This window comes from Neolamprologus multifasciatus, chromosome 20 (assembly GCF_963576455.1).
Source record: "Neolamprologus multifasciatus chromosome 20, fNeoMul1.2, whole genome shotgun sequence".
Classification (NCBI taxonomy): domain Eukaryota; kingdom Metazoa; phylum Chordata; class Actinopteri; order Cichliformes; family Cichlidae; genus Neolamprologus; species Neolamprologus multifasciatus.
The window spans coordinates 6,328,795-6,354,942 of NC_140458.1; the positions used below are offsets into that span (position 1 = coordinate 6,328,795).

The 26,148-nt window shown below is 37.8% G+C and overlaps 2 protein-coding genes across 2 annotated transcripts in view; both read right to left on the reverse strand.

Moving 5' to 3' along the window:
• Positions 1-5,723: 5,723 nt before the first annotated feature.
• On the reverse strand, positions 5,724-12,515 carry cbln4 (cerebellin 4 precursor). The gene is made up of 3 exons (XM_085145106.1): positions 11,468-12,515; positions 10,037-10,153; positions 5,724-8,061 (listed from the first exon to the last, which is right to left on the reverse strand). The coding sequence occupies exons 1-3, from the start codon at positions 11,732-11,734 to the stop codon at positions 7,864-7,866; spliced, it is 582 nt and encodes a 193-aa protein (XP_085001232.1). The 5' UTR covers positions 11,735-12,515; the 3' UTR covers positions 5,724-7,863.
• Positions 12,516-22,020: 9,505 nt separating this feature from the next.
• The window catches only part of LOC146494253 (uncharacterized), a 53,734-nt gene continuing 49,606 nt past the window's right edge, over positions 22,021-26,148 (reverse strand). The window contains exon 17 of the mRNA XM_085145104.1: positions 22,021-25,796. Within this exon, the coding sequence (XP_085001230.1) occupies positions 25,695-25,796 (102 nt within the window). The 3' untranslated portion in view covers positions 22,021-25,694. The remainder of the gene's footprint in view (positions 25,797-26,148) is intronic.

Below are 26,148 nucleotides of genomic sequence, written 5' to 3' on the forward strand. Positions count from 1 at the left end.
TAAAAGAAGAAAAATCTGCTGGGCAGTATAGAAGAAGGAACTAAAGGTCTTTTGCAATGTCTGCACTTTGCTTTACTTTGATGCTCAATAAGGAAGGAAATCTTAGAGTAGCATACAGAAATGTTTAAAATGTGCACCGTTCTTTGTTATTGTGTGAAGCTATGAAAAGAGACCCGTACTGAAAAGCAAAACTAATATAAATACTGTTTTGTAAAGGTTTTTCTCACACTGAGGATGATTTTTTTATGTTTAGAAGAAGCTCGTGTTTTGTTTTACTCGGGTTAATGCTGAGTTATAATTCAGTTCAGGGGTTATGTGTCCCAATGGATACAATCAAAGTGAATAGTGCTCTGCATATCTAAACCCAAGTGCTGAAAACAATCTTCTTAAAGTGCTACGCTATTTAGAGACAGTATATTCAATCACATCTCAATATTGTCCTCTGAAATGCCGGTAAAGGTCAGAATTAGGTTTGAGATTCAACACAGCACACCTGCCACCATAGCTTTGAGCAAAGCAACAACTTGTGTTCCTTAAATCCTCTTTTCTGCAGCAGTTTTGTCCCACAGCTACACAAACATAAAATTACCATTTGGAGTGGATTTGGAGTGTAAAGTTCTCAGGATGCCCTTCTGTCTGCTGTTTAATGAAATTCAAGTAATTCGAGACATATGCAGTTTACCTAAAATTGACTCTGTAGCAGGATATTTATTATCTAGTAAACAGTCAATCTAGAGCCTGAACACAGTCGGAAACAAATCAAGCAGCAGTGGCAGATAATCTCTCTGCAAATGATTTTGGGATCAGATTCATTAACAGAAGGTATTATTGTTGTTTCAACACATAACACAAACGTTAGAGAGCAGGATTCAACATGTTTACCACCGCTTGAATTTCAAATAATTGCACGTTAGATAAAAGGCCACTGAAACCTGTGTTTGTCAATTACTCATACGACATAACAATTACAAATGACACGACTTGCACATCTTCTTTTAACTCAAACGGTTTGCTGTTCATAGAGATATAGCTGCACAGTTTTCCTGCACCAAACAACACTGGCTGACAATGTAACTCATGTCAGATTACTGACTTAGAGCTATTTAATGAATATGCGTGTTATCTCGGAGTGGTGATATATAATCTTCTTTGTTTTGGTCTAATTCATCAGGTCAGCCTGTTCCTTCTGAAGTTGCACTTGAAAGAAATTTTGTCTCTACTGTGTCATTAATTTCCAAAATATCATCCTCTCATAGGCTGTTGTTCACGTCATTTGAGAATCGCTTAAAAATTACAATTTTAAACCCCCTGTGGTTGTTTCATAGCATGTTTACACCATTCCTTGTGTTTTAAATGCCACACTGCATTTGTCATCCAATAAAACGGAAAAAACTAAAATTTCATTTTATAAAAACAGCTATGTGGAAACTATTAGACTATACAGAGATAGTCTAATAGTTTCCACAGAGCCTGAGTTAGAATATTCCTTTATTCCTCTTTGATTTAGGACATTTTCCTGAGCTCAATTTTTTCACATCGTTGGTTGAAGTGAATAACCCTGGCCTACCTCACATCGTTTTAAGTTCTTTGAAATGTATAAAATCATATTTTAATCATATTTTGTGTGATTTGGCTCTGAGAGGGAAAAGCCATTATAGCCTATAGAAAAGGCAACCGCACATGAATCAACATTTTTGCTTTTCTTGTTTCAGAGGATGAAGAAAATGCCATCATCACCTAGCAATTCATTCACATGACAGCCTATTTCTGCTGAGAATGAATGAACAAAAGAAATGCAATACTGCTCTGTTTGTGGTAAACGGCAAAGTAAAATACTTTCAAAACACATGTGAATTACAGTTATCGTGCAAGAAAATTCTGTGCAGATACAAAATAAATGTCCGCCTTTGATAAGAAGAAAAAAGATTTTTGCTGAAGAGCAACAAGAATGAAGAGAGATTTCTATTTACTAATCTGACTTGATGCAAGCAGCACAAATTAGCATGCCTGCCTTACCTGGAAAAGAAAGCATGACCTTCAAGTTTTCAGATGGCACAAAATTAGTTTCAACCACAGTGTGTGAGATGCCAAACACCACACCACATCCAACTGCCTTTTCGTTACTTATATATTATACCATCTATGGCAGGGGTAGGCAATTCCAGGCCCCGAGGGCCGGTGTCCTGCAGGTTTTAGATGTGTCCTTGAACCAACACAGCTGATTTAAATGGCTAAATTAGCTCCTCAACGGCTGTATTCCAATTCAGGGTCTGCAGCCTTAAAGGCCGCATTTTAAGGCCAATTACGTCACAGTGGCGTGCCGAAGGCTGTCCCAATTCAAAGGCTGCTCGAAATGCGGCCCTCAAATGCGTCCTTCATTTCCCTGAATTTTAAGGACGTGGCGGTGTAGACTTCGTGGCCCAACATATCCCACAATTCATAGCGCGGCAGTCGGTGTGGATAATTTTGCCGCAGACGAAGAATTGGAGCGGCCGAAGAGTAAACTTTAAGTACTGAATATTATGTCACTTATTTATGTGCAAATGTTTAATAATGAGGAACATTAAAACATTACTGTTGTCCACATGCAAAGTTATGTGACATTAGTGACGTTTGTACTAACTTGGTTTTAAAGCCTTTACTTTAAAATATACGCCGTTCAATAGCTGAGCTTAATCTTACAGAGAATGATCAAAGCTCATGTAGAAACAAACAAACAAATGATCAAAAGATTTTCTCCTTCATTTCTGTCAAACAAAGCTGTATGAAACGTTTCCAGCTGTTAGTATCATGGTTGCTAGGCAACCTGGGCAGCGCGACGGAGGCTAGACCGTCCCATTTCACATGCCTCGCACTTCCAGCCTTAGCGGTCTTTGAGTACGCGGCCCTTGAGGACCATTGAGGCTGCGTACTTTAAGGCTGCAGACCCTGAATTGGGATACAGCCAACATGTCTTGAAGTTCTCCAGAGGCCTGGTAATGAACTAATCATGTGATTCAGGTGTGTTGATCCAGGGTGAGATCTAAAACCTGCAGGACACCGGCCCTCAGGGCCTGGAATTGCCCACCCCTGATCTATGGAATGTACTTAAATATACTGAGATAGTTTAGTTTTGTAAAAGTAAGGATGAATTTAGCTTTGTGGTTTTACGTGTAGCCAGTGAAAAAGTTCTTTAACCCTGCGTTCATGTTTAATGGCCACCAGTGTGACTGACAAGTCATTAACCAATAAGTATGCAGTTTTCACAGTTAAACCCACTCCTTAAAAAAATATCAAGATGAAGATGGTGAAAATTTTCATGGGAATGGGAATTCAGAATCTAATGGGTCATATGAGAATGAGTCTATTATACCATACTGAAATAAACATGTAAACTAAATAAGTAATTGCACACAGTGCTGTATTTATGGAGTCTGGCAAATGTTAGATAAAAATTCATGAAAATTCAGAAATTTAATGCGTGCAGTTTTTTATTCATTATTGTGTGAGCAGCATGGTGGTGTGGTGGTTAGCAGTGTTACCTTATAGCAGGAAAGTCCTGGGATTGAACATGGTCTGGGGCTTTTCTGGAGTTTGCAAGTTCTACCTGCGCCTGCTGGACCTCTGGCTTCCTCTCACAGTTCAAAGACTGTGAGGAAATTTAGAATAACTTAGGTTATTTTCAATTGGCTGTAGGGTGGTGACTTGTTCGTGTTGTACCCTGCCTCTCACTAGCAACAGCTCAACAGCTGGGATAAGCTCAATTTCCTTCGTGACTCTGTGGACAGATGTTAAAAGCTTATCGAAAATTGACATGAGGTTTCTTTTATACTTATTTCACATATACTGTTTATAAATGATGGACATAGCTCATGGTTGAAAAGTGAAACCAGTGTAGTTGTGTCTTAAGCCTGCAGCCTTTGTAATGGTGAGATAGGGGTGATTCTTGTCACTGCAAAAGAACAACCAGGTTGTATAGAAGTCTATGGCAAAGAGCTCTCGCTGCCACCGTACACCTTCCTGATGGGTTTATGGGCTCATTAGTTTCAACTCATATGAATACAACAGGAAGTTTTATATTTTTTACATTATGATAAATCATATGCCTATGAGCATACAGAGTGCCTTAGTTTCTCTGTCAGCGCAATTCGTCAGGTTTCCAGAAGTAAAAATTATAAACGTGACCTGCTCATCTTCCCACTTCACAAACAAATTGGCAATATCACATCTTTTATACACAGTGAGTGTATTACTGTTCTTATCTTATGTGTGTTTCCATCGCATCCATAGATTTGGACTTCTTAAAGCAGAACTCCATCACAAGCAACAGCAGCATAAACTCAGATTTTTCCAGTTTTTTGGGGAAAAAAAACGTAATAATGCTACGACTTTTAAAAAAAAACCACAATTTTTATTTGTTATTTAACGGCAGATTCGTCAATACATTAATTATACATTAATGTATACAATTAATACATTGATTAAAAAAAATGATGATCAGGATAAAACTTTTGAACCCATAGATTTACATTTATATGTTCAAATACAAAATTAAGGAGTAAAATTATCACCAACTGAAGCTTTAAGCGTTTCAGGGGCACAGTCCAGCTTCCACAGTCATTATGATTCCACCAATGTGAGCAAACACAAATGTAATTTAGACACCAGAAATATTATTTCAATTCAGCAAAATAAATATACATAGTGGAATTTAATAAATGCTGCCAGTCTTGTACTTTTAAAAAAACTTTTAAACAGAACTCTCTCGGTGAATATATTTGCAGTATTAATTTCGGCATTATTTTCTTGTGCAGCTGTCGGCATGACAGTTACACAACTGTAACTGTCAATTTTCAGGAGCCTTGTTGAGCTTTTTTCATTCTTAGGTTTAACTGAAAGATGAGAAATCGTCCTCTTCAATGTTCCCTTTCTGGTTACAAAATGTGACAGCGAAAGGGAAAGTTATCAATCACTGACAAATAATACGTGAACAACCAACAGGCAGAAACGTACGCTCGAAGAGTGAAAGTGAACATCTAGAACACTTCAGAGAGGCTCAAGCTGATGAGGGTGTAGCTTTTCATTTCAGGACGAAATAATGATGGAAATAGGCTCTCCTACGATTGATTTTTAACAGTGCAGATGCACACTGCACCAGCAGCAGACACTGCAGCAAGGGCTGTAACTACTGTAGAGATGAAGAGGGGAACCATTATATACTGTAAGCGCACATTGAGCTGGAGAGTAACAATTAAGGAGTTTATTAATTCATCAGTTATCCCAGGCCACCCAGTGGAAACGGCTTATGCTCACAGACTGTGACAGGAATCTGTTTATTATCAGCATGTTAACTAATTAAGGTTCTCAGATGCCCATTAAACTTTATTAAGGTCCATAAACCAGTTGACTTGTGTAAGATCTATTAGGAGAGCACATGTAGGAATTTTGTTTTTTACGCTTTGAAATTTGAACGAGTGCATTTTAACACAAATCCAATTATCTGCAGGTTCAGAAACATATTTGTTTTCGAGTACTATGCGCTCTTACAGCACAATATCTGCAGTCGCCACTGATTCATTCTTAACACTTTCCTTGGTTGTGTGGAGGCACTCAGCATTTGGTTAAGGTCAGGGAGAGATTATGGTCTTTGTTCACGATAGAAAAAGGCAACAGAGACATGAAGCACGATTTACTTTATTCACATTTGACCAAAGCCATAATCTTTCCCTTACTGCAGTATCTAATTTCTTTTTTTTTCTCTTCTATTTTTCTATTTTTTTCTTTTTTGCCCTCTGGGCAGAAAAACGAACACACTGTAAACATAACACTGACCTATGCCGTTATCGTAGTTGATTTCGTGAGCTTTTTGGCACACAGTTGCCAGTTAATTGAACAATTGAGCAAATCGAGAGCAGCACTAGTCCTCATTTAAAGTCATGCTTCTGGCCACCTGACATATCTAAGTCTACCATCTTTCTTGCTTTTTGCTCTGCTTTGGTTCTCCATTAACTCTGGGTTAGCAGTGGTGCCTTGACGCATTGGATGAGGCAAAACTGTACAGCTTGATTATTCTATTATGTTATCTTGTCTATTCAGCATGGTCAACTTAACAAACATTTACTTAAAAACAAAAGTCATTTATTTAAAAGTCAAATAAAAGACAAAAAATAAAGGCATAGAGTTGGTTTGGGATACCAGGATCTCCTACAGGACAGGATAGGGAGTGTTTTTGACCATGAAGCCTTTCTTGTAAAGGCAACCGGCCAGAAGCTTCCATCACAAGATATAAGAAGTTGCACACAGGGCACAACAAAAGGCCCAGGCAGCAGAGGATTTCTGCGCCTTCTGAGATCTGCGCGGTAATCACAAGAAGAGTGATGGAAAGCTGAAGCAATCAACCGCCACCTCGGCTGCAGACTGCAAAAAGCAGATTGGTTGGGAGAGCCTTGGAGACAAAAGCAGCTGAAAGCAATCATTAATGGTCTTTCTGCTGACTCACCTAAAGAAACCTTTAAGGACTTTTACTTCTTCCTATTGTTGACTAAAAGCTCTCGTTTCTTAATTTAAGCTTGTGCTGAAATAAACAGCACGAAACTTTTGGCTTCTACAGAGGGTCAAAAGCAAAATACCACCAAACAAAACGAGAGCTTCACAGCAAAAAGATTAATGCAAAAGAATTGTTTTATTAGATTTGTCTTGCTTTCATTGTGGTTGAAAGCCAAATTCCTACCTAAAATAAGTCTGACTGCCCGGCGTAACTGAACACGGAGAAGAAAGTGTCCTATTAAAGCAGTTGGCATGAATCATATTTCCCTGACAAAGGTGTTCCAAACAAGAGTTTTGTTTTATTCTGTTTTCGCTTGTTGATCGATTAAGTTCAGGTACCAAAACTCGGTTAGGTATAGAAAAACATCATGGTTTCACTTTTAAACAAGCTCCTGTGACCTGACGCGTCACTACACCAAAGAACACCCTGTACTTATCTCACAACTTGAGCGTCAATGTGCCAGGAATGAGATCCGACTGAAAGCAGACTCCTCACATTTTCTTTGTGTGTCCTTTCAATCGGTTTGTTTTTGTTTATTTGTACGTTTTGTGCTCATTTTGTATCTTTTTGTGCTACTGTGGTTTTGTGCATGTCTTTGTGGATCATTTGATCTTTTTATCTTCATGGTAATTTAAAGCCCTTTGTGGTAATTTTCTGTGTTCGTGGGCCTCGTTTAGTAAAAATCTGAAGGTTAAGCCGACGAGGTGATGTGGCTTGTGGCCACTTCAGCATTTTTTAATCAATTTTAAATTACTTTGTTTGATTAAGGAATTTCCAATAGCATTGTTTTAGGCAATCGGTGACCTACATTACTGCTATCCCTCACATATCCTGGAACAATTAGCTCCAGAAAAGACATTCCCCATTATTTAGCAATACAAATACTTGGTTGATGACAAGCTACACAGGTAACAGGCATACGGTTTACTCTCAAAAGGCAGATGTCTTTGAATGCAACCGTTGTCATGGGAAAAAACATCAGTATGCTAAACATATTCCGACAAGTGAAAGTCTGAAAAGTACTTTTGAGATGTTTTAGTGTTCCTCTCTGAGGCTGCTTGAGTGACAGGAACATACAGTAGCGATAGGGAACATTTCAAGTCTCTCTTTCATCTGGATGGGGACACAGCACTTCCAGCGAACGTGAACCATTTCCAAAGTCTTATTTTCCTCTCTATGTTGGGATCCATTTCCATCTATCATTTTTCAACATTTTGGCAAGATCCAACTGATGCAGCAGCAATGTTTTGATTATACTGTGACAACACATTATGAAGAAGTCAGTAAGCTTACAATCTTCTTTTCTTTTTTTTTCTTTTTTCTTTTCTTTTTCTTTTTTACAGAGGGAACACAAGAAAGCCAGAAAACGTTGAGTATTGCCATCCACCGACTAGGTTTCCTTTCTCCAGCTTAAGGTAGACTTTGTCCTCTTTTTCAAGATACAGCAGAACTCCATTAGTGGCTGCCTCGCGAGTTACATCTTTGTCACCCGCAAAGGCAGAGATGACTGGTTTCCCATTCAACATCAAGTTCACCTGGATGATCCAACAGAAGTAACAATTAGCAAGAGTACAGCAGGAAAAACGTAATCTAAGATGTGGGTCAGCATAGTTTATTTCTTATTTGTAATTATGTCACTTGACCTCTTACATGGAGACATTAATGTTAAACCCACTATACAAACACTTAAGTGCACTTACTGTGTACAGAGTGGAAGAGGGAGGAATATAAAGTATTTTCTCCCTTTTTTTTTTAACCCCTTTTGGAGCAGTGAGTTTTTTTAAAGGCAACATTGAGATGTACATGAGATTATATCTGCATGTGTTTTATAAGGTGGCTACAGTGGCTAACAAACAGTGCAAAATTGACTTTAGGAGCACTTCGCCTTTTGGATCGCTTTATCCTCTAATGTTTTTAGCACCCCGTCATGTGTCAATCGGAGTATCATTTTTGTGTTAATGGTAGTTGCTGCAACCATCGAGGAACTGTTGCAAAGTTAAATAAAGTTAACTTTATTCAAAAGCTGACTTTCTTCTAGAGTTTAGCTCGGGACTGGTCTGCTTTGCACTGACAGCAGTTCTTTCACCAATTATCACTCAATGCCACTGAATGTCACTGATTGTCTGTGGTCTATCGTCTTTAAATATGAAGATGCTAATTATGGCAGATGTATGCTGATTAGTGAGATTAGAGGGCTACCTGCATATTACACCTACAGGAGCGGCTCAGCCCTGGAAACCCATGCCACGAAGCTCCCGGCAGATTTTAATGCCAGACGAGGTTTGAAACTCTGCAGTTACTGAGTCAGTGTGTTGGTGGCTTTTAGGCACCATTTAAATGGTTTGCTGTGATTCCTAAATGCTTCCAGTTTTTAATAATGCCACTTAAAGCTGATTGTGGAATATAACATCAAGCGAATTGGTTACAGATGTGCTCATAGACACATGAATTTTGCCTATCAGAATCCTCCAAAAAAGCAAAATTGTTATCGCACCAAAGAAAATCATGTGTGCTGATGGGGATAAAATCTCTCTCCATCATAATACTTTAATGGAGGAATCATTAGGTGAGACAGTGTGATCCAGATTAACCTAAAATCAGAATTTGACAGCAAATTACTTATTAAGAAGCTTCAAACTGAGGCAATACAAAGGCTCATGATACTAATGAAACAAATGCACTGACATGGGAATGTAGCACATGTATCTGAGAAAACCAAGAGCAGCAATGATGCATATTACCAACTGTGCGTTACCTTCCTAGTTCATTTTTTTTCCCATTAATATTCTTTTCAAGGCGGATGAACTTTGGCGTTTGTACAATTAAATATTTGCAGAGGTAATTGTATTGTAAGCCATTATATTTCAACGTGGTCATTTTAAATTCAAATGAAATTCTTGTTAGTTAGTCACTGAAAATATAACCTTGGCGTCGAGCAGGTTTATTCAAACCTTTAACCTAACACATTTTTTCAAGTTATATCAGTATGAGGTGTTTGTGCTTTTTGTTTAATGTGTGTGGGTGTGGAAATGCGGTGGTGGTGATTCATGGAATAAAACAATTAATCCAATCAATGATTTTTGATAATGAGACAGCTTTTTTTTTTTCAAATGTCGCTGAATGTTTTCTATTGCAGATTACATGCAGAAATCTATTAAATAAATAAGTAAATAGAAATAATTATCTTAAAATATTCTGGGTAAAGAATGAAGCTGAATTTTAGGTCCACCTTGCCTTCATTAGTAGTTGTCCGTAGTATTAGTTGGTGCCAGTGCTTTTCTATTGAGATTTTGTGTGAGGGGATTTGGAGTCAGTGGTAGTGTCCAAATAATAAATTGGAATAATAATGCAATTCATTGTTTTCCCTTTTCCAGAAGTAAGGTGTGCTTACCTGCGCAAATAATTTCTTTATTGTCCCAGAGAAAGATATTTTGTCCCAGCCAGACACTGAAATGGGGTTTTACAACTGAGTCAACTGCACAGATGTGTAAAATGAACATAAAGTGATACCTGTATGGTTTGGCTCTGGTACACTTTAATCACGTGGAAGTTAAAACTGTAGACTCCTTTCCTCGGGGACAGAAATACTGATTCAAATGTGAAGTAGTTTCCTATATTCACAAGAACCTGTGAAAGGAGGGGGGGGGGGGAGGGGGGGGGGGGAACAAAGAATGCGACAAAGGTGTTTATATACTCAGCTCTTCAATACAGGTTTTAATTTCACATGGGCTTTGGGATTAAATATTTAAATAGGACATCAGCCAAGCGCACTTCACTGTTGTGGCTACCAGGTCGCTTTCCTGATCAGACACAAAGTGAGTGTGACACACTTCAAAAAACATTTAATCCAGGCTTCCTTCTCGAGAGACCTAAACCTAGCAAGTGAATTTCCAACTCCACAAAAAAACAAGTGATGCGTAAACTAGATGATAGCTGGGACCCAACAACAGATTTTATAGATTAATTCCACTTTGCAGCAACAAAAACAAGAGAATTTCTTTTGTTCAGGTTTAAAGTGACTGAGAAACTACTTCTAATATGATACATACAGTAGAAATAACATTGACTACTTCTGTATGTTAAAAACAATTCAAAATGAACACACTGGTATATGAAGGAGATATTTTCATCCTACAGTCATATAAACATAGAATATTTAAAATAATATGGAATGTGAACTTGACTGGGTTATCGCTGTAGGCATGAAAGGCTCCTGCAGAATCTCATACACTTGAATTCCACCTGTTAAGACCAATACAGACTCAGCCAGGACCTTTGACATGGGTTGCTTTCATGGCAACAGCATGCATGATCCACACCAATCATATCTCTGGTAGTGCAGTATGACACCAAAAGATCACGTTATGTAATGTCATGTAAATGAGAGGGCAGAGGATCAGTTGTGTGATATGGTTACCAACACCTTACACTGCCCACCGATGCATGACTAATCGAGTTCTTGTTGTTTTCGCTGCTGCTTGATTTGTTTGGGTGTATTTATGTAGGTGAATGTGTGTGGATGGCGCGCGTAGTCGAGTGCGCGCGTGCGTGGCGGGGGTAGCTCGAGGCAAAATGATGGGTGCGTGTTCAGGCTCTGCAGGATGCCCGCCCTCAAACATAATCCAGTCACTTTCAAACCTGCTCGCGTGTGATTATGTGCACTTGAACGGTGTCCACATGCCAACCGATGCCAACAGAAACCAGCTTCAAACTAAACTGAGCTGCAGCTATACTTAAAGCTGTAAACATGTTCTGTCAAAGTCAAAACTGGGCTTAAAGATAAATATTTGTACTAAAACAATAGACCCAAGTACCTTCGTTCATTGGGAAATTTTATGGGAAAGACAGGAAAGATTTGGAAAGTGCTATTAATATATATTTAACCACTTTTGTCATTAGTGTTGTTCATTAAAAAAATAAAAACAAAAAAACGGTCCTAACCTGGTCGAAGTAGATTATTCTTGTTTTGTTGCTCATTTCCGACGGTTCGTGGTTGTTGCTCCGGACTGCAGAGAAAGCCACCTTGGAGTTGGCGGCGCGCACCGAGATGCCGAGCGGAGAGGATGAAGCCTTCCAGTCCGTTGTCGGATTAGAGTCGCAGACCACGAGACATTTGCCCTCCAGGACGATCGGTTCCGTGTCATTCTGAGCTCTCACAACCTCAGAGATCACAGTCCAGCTGAGCATCAGTAGGAGTGAAGTAACCATGGCTCTTCTCTGTCTGTGACAACTGTGGCAGCGCAGATTCAGAGACCGTCTCCTGCACCACACAAGTTTCCGTGTCCCTCCACTGCTCTCCCCCGCTGCAGACGCGTCTGACGCTGTAAAATTCGCTTACTGGATCCAAAGATATGCCATATCCAAGTGAAACACAAACAAAAAAGCAGAATCCCTTTAAAGTCTAAATCTTCCCCCACAAAAAAACCCTGAAAAACACGAAAATCACCGATTGTTTTCTATGCGTCTCATTTTCAGATAGACTTTATTAAAAGCTCGTGGATCAGAAAAAAGTAGACCATCCAGTGCGTGACGGGATCAGTCGATAAATCGTCCATAGCCTTCACTCCCACTCCAAATAACGCGTCTGACAATATCTGCTCCCGCAGTGATATGCTGCTTGTGTGCGCGCCCAGCCATCCACTTTACGCACGCACGTGTGCTAGAAGTTATAATTAACGGTCGCTGCGTAAATTCCCTAAAGCTTTCATTCCTCTATTTCCTCATTAAATAACCGCAAAGCAAAGTATACATTCAAGAAATGACTGCATTAATGATGAAAATTGATCAGACACTGAACATATATTGATAGTTCCTCCGGTCCTTTCCTCTGATCCAGAAACAAACTCCTTAAATAATTATCCCCAAACATATTTCTGATGATTTCACAGTTTTAAATTACTCTGTGATGGAAGTACATCGCTGCATCTGTCACCAAGCAGGAGTTTCACTTCCCTGGTATCTTTCTGTCCACTCCAGCTGCAGGTTTCACTGTAATGTGGTGACTCATCATAATCTCATTGCACAGGTGGGCTGAATTTGACTCATGGTACTATGATCTTTCACATAAGTCATCGATGGGACTTTTATGTTGTTCTTGTCTTCACTACTTGCAGCTTTAAAATAAAAAAAATATATATATATATATTTAAAAAATTCAACACGCAAAAACATTCCACACCTACTTACAGACCTCTAAGTGACTTTAATTTCACTAATTTCACCTGCATCTCTTGTGAGCTGAATGGCTGTTTTGATTTGGTATAACAGGATTTGGGCTTCATACATTTATCACTCATCATCATCTGATGTAAAATTGTACTTGTCTGTCTTTGTATGCTGCATTAAATCAACAAGACACCCAAAGTGTCCTGAGAGAATATTGACAAGAGATTAGAGATGTGAGCATGTCACCTCTGTCCTTGTGTCACTATATGCTCTCCATAAAAAAGCAGATCAATTTTAACGTCCTTCCTCTGACTTACAAAGTGTTACATGGCCTGTCTCCTTCAGTTTTAATTGAGCTTGCTGCACCTTAAAAGTCAACAATAAATAGCTTAGAGTTTCAGTTCGTTTCTAATTTTTCTGAGGAGAGGGTTCATAATTCAAGTCAGGCTTTGCAAACTGATTCATTTAGCTACATGGATAAAGTACTATACAGAAAATGAATCAGTTGAGACCATTACAGACTGTAGCCTTGCAATATACCACAGTGCAATTGCTAGATAGTGAAAGCTGTAGACAGTGCCGTTAAACTAAAATAAGCCTGAATTCTAAAAAGCACACTTGGTGTTAGGCTTTCATTTGCTTTATCATTAAATCCTCGCTTATGAAAGCCGCTTTTTGATCTTTGTGGCTGAACAACGAGAGATCACAAGGTTGCACTGTTAAAAATGATTAAATGGTAAAATCAAGCAAGCATCCAACAACCAAATGGAGCTGAACCCTGACACAAATCAGCCCGCTCTAATAGACAATATGGTGACAAGTGTTTAACATATTAATGATGCTTAAAAACAGAACATGCTGAGAACTTGTCATTAACAGATTTCAGGTGCAATGCACATGGAAAAAAGCAGATATTCATAATATTTGTTCTGCCGATGGAACAAATGGAAAAAAATATGATCTGGTTTTGTCAAAAGAGCATGGTGACACAGTCTGTGTTTCTTTTTTAAATCTGAAAATGGACTGAAATATTTGCTGTCTGGACTGAAAGCTGTAGATCTGTGAATGCAGATGAATCTGTCTTTACCTGTCAGGCATTTGGGGCATCAGTCCATTTGACAACCTGAGGACATCACTACCCTAACCTGAGTAGTAGCTGCCATTGTGTGAGATTTGTGTCATCACCAAGCTCTGACAAATGGTTGCGTGCCAAATGTCGTGCATGTCAATATGTTTCCATGGCAATAGAGTTTGCAGAGCTGTGAGAGGATGGCTTGTAATGTGCTAAGAACCACTTTCCTTTGAAATTTTTCACTAGGCAGCAAAGTTGTCCAGATTTTCTGTTGACAGACCGAGACTCCAACTTTAGCCATTAATACCTGAAGTGAATTTATGAACTAAAAGGAGCTTCGGGTTACTTTAGCACGATGAAAATTTTAATAATGAGCTGTGAAATACAACTCCAGTGTATCATATTATGAAGAAAACATCGTTTGGTCTCTGGAGGCATTGTCCAATATTTCAGGGCTTCCGGTCTATCAGCAGGATATTTGGGCAAATGATTTGTGTTTTAACCAACAGTCACTGTTAACAAATGTAGATGCATTATGAAAAAAGCACTTATTAAAATAAAGCTTCATTAGCCTTGTAAGGAACAGGACTACCTTACTATATTTATTTATATTATATGATCTGTATAGCACTTTAGAGCACACCTTTCACTTTATTAAAAGCACCTTATCAAGCACTTTATTTAGCATTGCACTTTAAGCATGGATTTGCACACAAGAAGTTTCAATATTTATTGACTATTTATTGGGAATTTTAAAATCAGTTGGTAGCCTTATTTCAGATCTTGCACAGCTGCTCCTCATCAAGGAATGTGGTGGTTGTCTGTGAGAAGAAAAGAATGGTGATTGAGATTGTGATTAAGGTTTATTAGTAAGGAAAACTAATGCAAATGTGCGTGTGAAATCTAGGAATAAAAGTGGTGCAAATAAGTGTTTGTAAGATGATGATTACTCACCTTTCTTGCCTGTGTCCTCTTCAAGGTGTTTGGGCAAATGTTTCCCCGGGGGTCCAGAGACCATTGGTAAAGAGAGTGTGGTGAATCTTGTTGTGCTTGGGTTTCTGGGTTTTTATAATACTGGGTTTGGTGTAACATTAAAATGTAAACTATTTATTGATATGAAAATGTGAAATGTATTTATTCTTATTGATATATTGTATACTGTGGTGGAAGGTTGGGATTTAAGAATTTACCTGAGAGTGGAATAATGGTTAATCTGTGACAGCTGAAAATATTTAAGGCTGCCAGTTGCCATTAGAGGGGAATTTTGTGCTGTGAAGAAGCTCGACGAGTTAATTGTTGTAAGGAGCGCTGTAAAGGAAATAAATGCCTTTTTGTTCCACTACACTTGCCTTGGTCCATCTTCCAGCCGCTAAGGGCCGCCCTGTTACAAGCCTTCTTAAACATGTTTGGTCAGCTCAGAGTATAAACAGAAACCAGAAAACTTTCTGTACTCCCTTGCTCAGTTCTAAATATTCGTATGCAGATGTCTTTTTATAGAGATTATGAAAAAAGCAACTGCAGATACAAATGATCAGCATAAAGTCAGAGAATGTGCTGTGTATAGTCAAGCTTCAGTGAGCTAAATATTCAAAGTACATCTGTGCATGTGAATGTTGTAAAAATCTCATTTCATGCTACTTTCTCCCCAAACTATTATTAATAAAAATACAAATACTGAATGTCAGAGACGGATCAGCTGCCTAGGTGCCATATTTTTTGAAAAATTTAATTTAATCTTTATGTAATTTTAATTTAAAGTAATAGGTCTCTATTTTGTTGTCAAAAAATAAAGACGTGATGAAAGTGCATACTCTCATTTTTAATTCAAGCGGATTAACCCTTTAAAGCCAAGCATATCGTATTTGATACAGTTTTGATGCAGTTTTTGAGACTTCTGCATCATCAAAAAATGATATAAATTTGACATATTTTTAATAGCTAAATTGCTTAAATATGGTTAATGTAGCAAATGTGATACAAATTAAAACTCATATATGCAGATTAAAATTTGATATATTTTGTCTAAAGGTTCAACAAACACTCCATTATGAAAAAATTAAAGATTTCTGGCAGTTATTCCATGGTTCAAGTTTTAAAGGGTTAACATAAGATTTTCATTGGGAATGACCAGTGGATGAACAGGATTGGAAATGAGTATGTCAGAGGGTCAGCTCAGGTTAAGCAGTTTGGAAACAAAGTTAAAGGAAAAGCTGAGATGGGCAGCGCATATATTAGATAAAGGATGATTAGATAAAGGCAGATTACACAGAAGATGTAGTGCAGGAGGACACACAGACGGTTGGTATGACAAAAGGAGGATGAGGTCAGATGGAGTCAGCTGATCTGCTGCGGCGAAGAAAGAAACTGCATTTACTAGAACCTCTAAAAATTGGGAACTGTGTTTATAAATGACTGTAGTTCTGAAACAGCAGTGATGTTTCTGCAGAAAGCCTTGTATGCTCTCCCTTTTCAATTCTTAATAAAGGATTGAAACGAATAATGGCATTGGCATCAATAAAATCCTATCGATATCCGCCTCCTTTTTATTCCATTAAGAATTTATGCAAAGGACATAAAAAAGCAAACAAACAAAAAAGAAAACCTCTCTGGGCTAATGATTTTATTGGCTGCTTACTAAAAGAGACCTGTTGGCTTGTTTGTTAATGGAATTTCGAGTTCACACAGTTTATTAAAAATAAGCCGATGTGTTATTGTCTCATAAGTGTCCTCAAAGCGCCCCCTGTTTATGAAGCTGTTTACACATTGTGAAACAAAAATGTCGGTGACACACAGTTAACGAGTTACAGTAGCTTCCTCTAGTTTGCACTCTCCATTCCCACATAGGTTAACACTGTCAGGTAACTTGAGTGACTTTGAGTGGGCCTGTATCTAGAAGTAAATGTTCAATATGTTTCTTTCTTGCAATGCCACATGACTCACAGTTGGATCACTTTGATAGTTTGGATCGGCATGAAAAGTCTCCTGGTTAAATGATCACAGAATATATCTACTTCTTTAAATAAAAAGCCAAAGGTAAAGCCTTCACGTAAACATCCAGTCACCGAGCTTAAAGCTGAAGCTATCTTTGCGCAGGCTGTGTACACAAGTGACTGTGTGGCTGTTCTCTCAGAGATTTGTGTTCGAAACGTCTGTGTCACCTCTCCAGTGTGAATTATTTGAATTAGAATTTTTCTTTTTATGAGAAGTGGAACTCATGATTGCTCTCATAATCCTTCTTTCACTTTCTCGCCACGATGATTTCTAAATTATTTTCGAGAAAATGAATTATTGTATATTTTGTTGGATATCCACGAGAAATCTTTTCAAGTGTCTCTGCCAGCGGAACAAAACCAAGACCTCCAAGGTCAAGAGACTCAAGGCCCTTTCTTTGTTCGCTGGGACATAATTGTACATTTGATTGAAGAAGCATTTGAATGTGTAAATGTTGTGGAAAAAGAATCAATTTTTCGGAAATAACTGTATACAGCCTTCGTCATGTTTGGAGGGGGGGGATCACCAGCAGCTATTAGAGTACCTGGGTCTGACCTTGCTGTTCCTATCAGTAGTGACGGCCGTGCTCCTGCTGTGAAAAGCCCTTCACAATGGAGCACACATAACATTATCTCAAAAGTGTCATGTTGTAAATCAGTGTCAGGCAGAGATGAACTTTAGTAATTCAGTGTTAGAAAAACCTGACGAATCTAAAACACTTTTCATGAGTTTCAGCAGACCACGGTGCAACTAAACTCACCCTAAAGATGAGAAGATGTCTCTACAAAGGCTAAACCCTGTAAGACCGAGCCATCAAAAAATCAGATTTTTTGTAACTGAGATGTTTATTAACCCTTGTCTTTATGCATGCTCAATCATCCAGGTAAGTAAATCCCAAAAGGTTGATTCTGTTCATCTGGATGTAGCGTTTTCAATGGGAGAAACGTTTCGTCATTTTTTTGTATCGCATTTGATACATTGGGTGTTTTTGGCAATTTTTTCTTAACAACAATGTTAATTTTAGGCCAAAAAAGAGTTTTGTCCATAACATTTTGAAATTATGGCAAGTATATATATTGTTGATGAGATAGAGGTCTCAGAAACTCATGTAGCAAATATGATAGAAATGGTATTATAGGGTTAAATCACATTAATATTTTACCTGTCCCTTACAGCAATTGTTTCCTTTTTAACAAGTGCTGTCTATAGGGGACTTAAATTGTTACATTATCAGACATGGAAAAATAAATTTAAAACAAAGTCCCACCCGTGGGTCTTTAAAAATGTCTCTAAGGAACTTAATTAGTCGTTAAAAGGAGTGAATGTACTCTGAATTTAAGCTACTGTATTGACACTTCTGAACAGCCCTGTCGCACACAAGGAACCACTTTGTTGCTCTTCAGAAAAGTTCATGTTCATTTGTCATTGCATATAATATAAAACTAATTAAGCATAAATGATAGGTTTGTAGCTTAAACCTATTTGCTGGAACGTTGAAGACAATATAATTACACAGCAAAGCAATACACGAGTAGGCAAAGTTCTTCATGTTTCTCATGCACGGGAGAGAACCGGACAAACGCCGTTCCTTCGCTTGACCCCAGTTGCTCTCGTTCGCTCCCCCGTAACACTGCTCTTTTATTGAGGTTACATGAATATGCATAGGTTCATTAACATATGACGTCTACACACAAACAAAGAGTACCTTGCCTGTGCGTTGTGTAAGTATGTGTATGTGTGTGTGTGTGTGGGGTCAGAGTGTGACCCCATAAATGACTTCCATAAACCTGCTGGTCTGGAAGTCCAGCAGGTCATCTAAACAAAAGGCACTTAGCCTAAAACAGATATAGCTACGTTTATCCTACCATAAAACAATAAGAGAAGGTATGCCTTCACCCATGCTCCCAGGATGTGCTCTGGAATGCACACAAAGTTTGCAGACTATCAAGGATCAAACCTCTACCAATCTAAAACTAATTATAAAACTCTAAGCATATATAAGTAGATATTTCTAAGCATAAATGACAATCAACAATACAAAACCTAACAATAAATATGTCACTTTTCAAAGTAATAAAATAGAGAGCAGGCCAGAGGCGATCAGGGATCTGAGCTGTCAGTCACTAACAGAGGCCGCCTGGGTCTGTCAGCGATCTTTTAACTTTTGTCTAAGGATATTTTTCTGGGGTTGTATCAACAATTCAGGAGTATATGTCTCCAAATCAATATCAGCCAGACACACTATTCAGTGCTCTTTTGAGTCTTGAACCTTGTAAACTTAAAAGGTAGCAGCAAAATGTCTTCAGGTTGCTCCTTCGTGGAGAAGTGGGATGCTATTATCAACCTGGATTTTCAGGTGTGTGGGTTTTTTTTTAACATGCAGAAAAAAACAACAACTCTCAAACCACTTATTGTTATCAAAGTGTGATTAAATGCACGGCATGTACCTCTCGATCATTAGCAGGCATTTGTTTAGGCCGTGTGACTCAAGAGTGCCTGCCTCGTGTGCTTTCATTGGACACAACAATTTTTGTGTAAAAATAACTTTGATCAGCAGCGATGCCTGCTGCTTAATCATTATAAAAACCCAACCCTATAATCGCAGTTTTTGTCCCTCTTGGTGCAGAACAAGAACCTTTTAACACCACAGTGAAATTATTGTTATTACCATTTGCACAGACCTAGTTTCTGTGTTTTTTTTTAATGTTAACCTTTCTTTCAGGTGTATTTAGGTAGCAGAAATTCTTTAAAAAACTATATTGCACTTAGCTGTTAAAGCCCCATCATGTTGGATGTGTGTGTGTTATGACTTACAGAGTAAATGCTTAAATAACCCAAGAAACAAACTAAATGACATTGCACGATTGAAGTCTATGACAAAATGACCCTGCTTCTCACTTTGTGACAACAGTAAGGCTTCTCTAATAGGTTCACGTTGTCAATCACTGGTCTGAAGTCTTATTGAAGTCAACAAGATTTCATTGCTGAAAGACCGACAATAATTCAGGCTAAACTTTAGGTATACTTTGTGAGTGTTCAGCTCAGAGTGTCCAGAGGCGTAAAATAATGGCGATTTGTCAAGTCCCGCGGCGTTTCTGAGGAACACAAAAGGTGGACGCGGCCGCATTCTTATGCTACGCGTCGGGTTATGGATGAAATCCAGTAGAATGACACTCCCATGGTTAATCACGTGTATTCCAACCCTAACTTTAACCATATCCCTAGCCTTAACCAACACTTTAATGACGTTAGATAGTGTTTGCATGTTTCCTCATTTTTCTGATCTCGTAATATAGGGATGTGTTGGGTCCCCGGAAGCGTAATATATCGACGATTTGTCACCTAGCATAAAATGTTATGCTTTGGTAGTGAGAACGTGTTGGAGTGTCTACTATATGCCAACACAGAGTCTCTCAGTTTCTTAGAACCACCTTTTCTATGAGCTTTAAAAAAAATGTTTGTGCTTTCATAAACCATGACTCAGAACCGGAAGTCTTAATCTATCCACTGGCAGCACTGGAAGCCCGAACATTGGCCACAGTCCCCAGGGGCTAAGTTGTCGGGCAAAAGGGGGATGGGTTATCAGATTAGTATGCCAGCAGACAGTTTTTAATCTCTTGATAAGAAAGGCTTGCACATAATTATAGCTTCCATCCTGATCTAAAACACACCTGTACTCTCCCTTGTTACTCTGATCTCACACATCTCATTTTCCTCGCAATGTAAGCCCTTAAAACCTGTGGAGATAATTCTCAGAAGGTTTCTGATATAAGTGACACGTTTCACATTAGAAAGTCATTTGATCCAGTATTAACATAAAGTATTGATTAATGCAGCTTTAAAGTTTTAGGCAGGTACACAGAAGCCGCCGAGATGTGACCCTGGACAAGTTTACTTTTGGTCCAATGCGAATTTGTTTTATTCCCTCTGCTGCCAATTAAACAGGCGGCGTACTCAGACTCAACTTTCCCAAAATAGAACTGCGGTCCAACATGGCACCACAAAACAAATTTTCACAGCATGTGCCTCTGCTAACATTTTAAATGGATTTACACCATGTCACCGCAGCGCACAAACACGGAGGAAGTCACCGTGATCCAGTGGACAAACCTCTGTAACAATGCCGCCTCCTGTGGAAACAGTCAGAGGAGAGAAAGTAGGTCTGAGGGATTCAAGCAGTACAAACTACAGAGTCTGAAACAAATGTGAAGCTTTGTTTTCTGAAGGAAAGCTGTTGCCAAATTGTTTGTTGTTGCAGCAGCAACAACAAAATGAATAATGAACACCTTCACACGGGCGCTGCTCTGGCTGTTAATGAACTTTCTCCACAGGAGTTCATAGGTGAAGAGTGCCTCGCTTAAACCAGGATTTAAAATTTATATATATTGTAAACAGAATTTAGTTCTACGTCGCTGTGCAAAAGTCTTGAGCCACCTCATTTCTTTATACTTTGCTAAGAAAATGGGAAATAGGCCCTAAAATTCCTAAATAGATTTAGGAAAACATGCGCAATCGTCTGTGTAAATATAGCGTGTAAGGTAAAAACAGAGATTGATTGGAAGTCAATATTTGGTATGACGACATTGATTCTTCAACATAGCCTGAACTCATTTAAACAGCATTCTTTTAGTATTCAGGAATAGTTATTCAAAGCTCTTATTTGGGTGTTGGCTGCTTTTGTTTTGTTCTCTGTCAAAATGATCCCACAGGTCTCTGGCGAGGTCAATACATGACTGATAGTGTGTAAGCTTTTCTGTCCATGTATGTTTTCACTGTACTGGCGGTGTATTTAAGATCATTTGTCTAAGTAGGTTGGAAAGAAAAGCGTCTGGACTTCTTTAAGTTGCTTGAAGATGTTTCACCTCTCATCCGAGAAGCTTCTTCAGTTCAAGGGTCAAATGGTGGAGAGTCCCAGATTTAAGCCCTGTGGGAGCTTCTCCCCAATGGACAATGGACCCCCTAATGATCCTCTACCCAATCACTGCCCTGTGGGGGGGACACTTAAATCTGGATGACTGAGAACCTTAACAGACGTTTAAGATCATTGTTATGCTGAAAAATTAAGCTATTGTGACACTTCCCTCAGCCTTTTCTCCCTGTTTCCCTTCTTTAAAAATAGCTTATTGAAAGCCACCCTTCCACTGACACAGTTTCCGATGAGGCTTCATTAGTGTGATATGTTTTATTGATTAGCATTCAAATATCTCAGTGAAGACAGAACAAAGATCTACCACAAAGCAAGAAAGCATGAGACAAGGCTAATCAAAAGGTATTGGCTGAAGCATTTGCTTATTACGCCAACCCTTTTAACAAAAGATCTTTTAGCATGCAGCTCCTGTACACAGGGCTCGAAGCAAATAATAAAACAAAGCAAAAACAAAACAAACAAACAAACAAACAAGAAAAAAACAAAAAAACAAAAAACTTTCCACCTTAGTAAGTAACTACATCAAAGCAAAAGAATCAAGAGGTTTTTTTGTTTTTTGTTTTGTTTTTTTTTGCTCTTTTCATTCTTGATATATATATTTTTCTAATACTCTATTTTTAAACATATTTTTAAACAAGGAAAATGAACTACACCTTTTTAAATCACTGTCATAACTATTCCACAGGTTAACTCCTCTAACAGAAACACATCTCTGCTTTATATTTGTCCTTATCTTGTTTTTTTTAAAGAAATCTGTTCCCCTTAAGTCATATTGACTCTCTCTGACTTTGAACAGCTTCTGAGTACTGGGGCAAAGCAAGTTATTTTGTGCTTTATACATTATCTGTGCCATTTTATATTCAACTAAATCATAAAATTTCAGGGTATTCAGATTAATAAACAAAATGTTAGTTGGTTCTATATAGTTTGATTGGTTTATAATTCTTATAGCTCTTTTTTGCAACTTGAAAATAGGAAGAGTGTTCGTTTTATATGCATTACCCCATATCTCCAGACAGTAAGTCATATATGGAAGCAACAGAGTACAATAGAGTGTGTATAATGATTTTTTGTTCAGGACATGCTTTGTTTTATAGAGAATAGCAATGGTTTTTGACATTTTTGTTTTCACATGGTTTATATGAGACTTCCAACTCAGCTTATCATCAATTATCACTCCAAGAAATTTATTTTCGTACACTCTTTCAATTTCAATTCCATTAACCCTGATTTTAGATACATTTTTCATTTGTCTAGTGCCAAAAATAATCAATTTTGTTTTCTTTATATTTAATGATAACTTATTTACATCAAACCAGTTTTTTAATATATTTAACTCCTTTTCCGCTGTAGTCAGAAGCTGTTCTAGGTTTTTACCTGAGCAATACAGAGTAGTATCATCAGCAAACAATACACATTTTAACAGTTTAGAAATGCTACATATGTCATTTATGTATAATATAAATAATTTAGGGCCCAGCACAGAGCCCTGAGGAACACCACAAGTTACCTTCAACTGCTTAGATTTTACATTATTGAATTCGACATATTGATATCTGTCATCCAGGTAACTTTTCATCCACTTGTATGCTAACCCTCTTATGCCATATCTCTCTAGTTTATTCATTAATATAGAATGATCAATCGTATCAAACGCCTTTTTTAAGTCTATAAAAACACCAACAGTATATTCCTTATTATCTATAGCATTAGATATCCCTTCTACAAGTTCCATCACTGCCATCGAAGTGGACCTTTTCACTCTAAAGCCATATTGGTTATCACTTAGGAGATTATGCTTCTCAATATATTTATCAAGTCTATTAACAAATAACTTTTCTAAAATTTTTGAGAACTGGGAGCAGTGATATTGGCCTATAATTGGTAAACTGACTTCTCTCTCCGTTTTTATGGATTGGAATAACTTTTGCTATTTTCATTTGTGAGGGAAATACACCAGTTTGAAAGGACAGATTACAAATGTATGCGAAAGGTTGCACTATATATTCTATAATACTTTTAACTAATATCATGTCAATACCAAAACAGTCAGTGGACTTTTTATTTTTAAATGTCTTCACAATGTTAATTATTTCTCTATGAGTTACAGCACCAATAAACATGGAGGACACATTCTGAGTAGACAGTAGATGGATTGTCAGATTTTTCATGTTTCTTAAAAACATTATTTTCCATAGACAGTTATTTTAGGTCTGACTACTACTACTACTTTTGTCCAGATTCCTTCATTTCTTTAAACACACGAGGTATACCACATGAAATATAATTCAACCAAAGAAATGGGAAGAAATAGTGTGTTAAATGAGTTCTTTGCTAAGTTGTTTATTTTGTAGACATAACACTCATTCATCCTTTGACTTGGGTGTCTTTTTTATGCTTGAATGATTCGTAGATCGGTGTTAAGTGGCTTAACAAACAAACAAAAAAGGATTCCTCTGAAAAGTGTCAGATACAAGGAATGAACCAAACTGAGGGAAAAAGCAGGCACTGTCCAAAGAAAAGCTTTGAAAGAACTTCAGAAAGCCTGGAGAGCTATTGCTCAAGGCCACTTTTAAAAAGATCCAAGAAAATCTGTTTCCTTGGAAGCAAAATATGAAGAAAACAGGTGGCTCAAGAGTTTTGCACATTACTGTATCTTAGATGTCACACGGCTGAAGGGAGTAATAGTTGGGAAAAAATGTCCAATCATTTACATTGCAGTTAGGATTTTTTTTTGTACAGCCTTTCAATTCCCAGAACCCAAATTCAGGTTAAATGTCTGAAAGCTGCAGAAACACAAGGTTATAATAAGGGTAGAAAAAAAATATAGTTATTATATTTATCGTTTAGTTTTTAGAACTAAAACTAATTCAGAGCAACAAAATAGAAGGCCACATAATCTGAAATAACTTTTAGTATTGATTTTTTTCTATATGCTAAATGTTATGAGATTTATCACTTTTCGATTTCAAATGCAATACAAGAGCATGATGTGAAGAGCACAAAAACACAAAAGCCAGTTACAATTCTGTATGAAAAAAAAGCTGCATGAAATAAATATTTTATAAAGCCGTTTTGTATGTTTCCTGCTAATGAATCACCCGTTTCTACAGATGCCGTTTTAATTAAAATAATTGGTTTCTCCTTTTTAGAACGGAAAAATATGCAACTTTTCCATCTCAGCGAGGGGTCTTCTTCATTATGCCACCACCGTTCACAGTTATGGGTATAAACAGTGTTTTTTTTCTGTTAACTGATTAAAATGTCAAACACACAAAGGCACATCAATCAGTTCCAACTGGCAATAAGAAGACCTTTCTTCTGTTTGAAAGCTAAATGTATGTTGCTGATCATGTTTTTAGGGGTTTTTTTTCACATAGCAGATGTGAATCACAGCCAGCCTTGGAGTTTCTAACAGAGAACCAGAACAGGCAATGTCCCCGACCAAAGAACAACCGAATGTTCAAAATAATCACACACCCAAAGAATGCCCACCTCCGCTGGCCTCTGATGAGTTGTTTTTAGGGGGTGGGGGTTTGTGCTTCTGCCAGCAAAGAGCTGTGAGTTTTCACAGCACACTTCAGCATCTGGCTCCAACCAAGGGCTTTTACATCCTTCATTACTGATTTGTCTCAAAATAAATGTCAGTAAACACAAATCAAACCAATCTACGATACGATACGATGTGACATAAATCAGTTTGTATTCACAAAATTGATTTCCGTGACATAGTCAGTCTGTCAGGCTGTCCAGGGATAGGATTTGCTACAATGAATGTATTGTCCATTATCTAATAAAATATCTGTACAACTCAGGAAATATATATATTTTTAAAACCAAAACTAAATCAAACCATCAGTTTGAAAAAACGAATTAAGTTACACTGTGTCATATAGTTCTGTACCTCAAACTTCTATAATTGTCACAACAAAGATGGATCAGCTTCATTTAGTAAGCAACACTGCAGTCTCTGCCCTCACTAATGTAAGTACTCTGTGCAATAACTCTGTAAGTCATACAGCTTCAGCATGTGCCCTTTTGAAGTCATGCACAAACTGACAAAGCAAGCCAAAGAGCTCCTGAGAGTCTTGATCCGCCGGTTCTCCGAATTTCACCTATGCAGAAGAGAAAAAAAGGTTTACTGATTCATAAATAAATAAATAAAATGAAAATAATGTGGCAGCAGTTACATTTTCCATGAGCACAGGACTAAAAAAATTGTTTTACAATTAACAACTGCAATCACTTTCATTTGTGAAGTGGTGCCTGGCCCGCGCATGTTCTTCTTAACAATAGTCTTTTGATTTAATTAGCTCATACACTGCCTCAGCATGCATCCCAATCCTTGAGTGCCCTTATACAATGACGCAGACATGTACTGCCAAATTAATACGTAGACCTAGGTGGTTAAAAGGGTCACTGGCATACTAATGTTAGTCATTCTGAAGCCAAAGTTTATTACAAAGG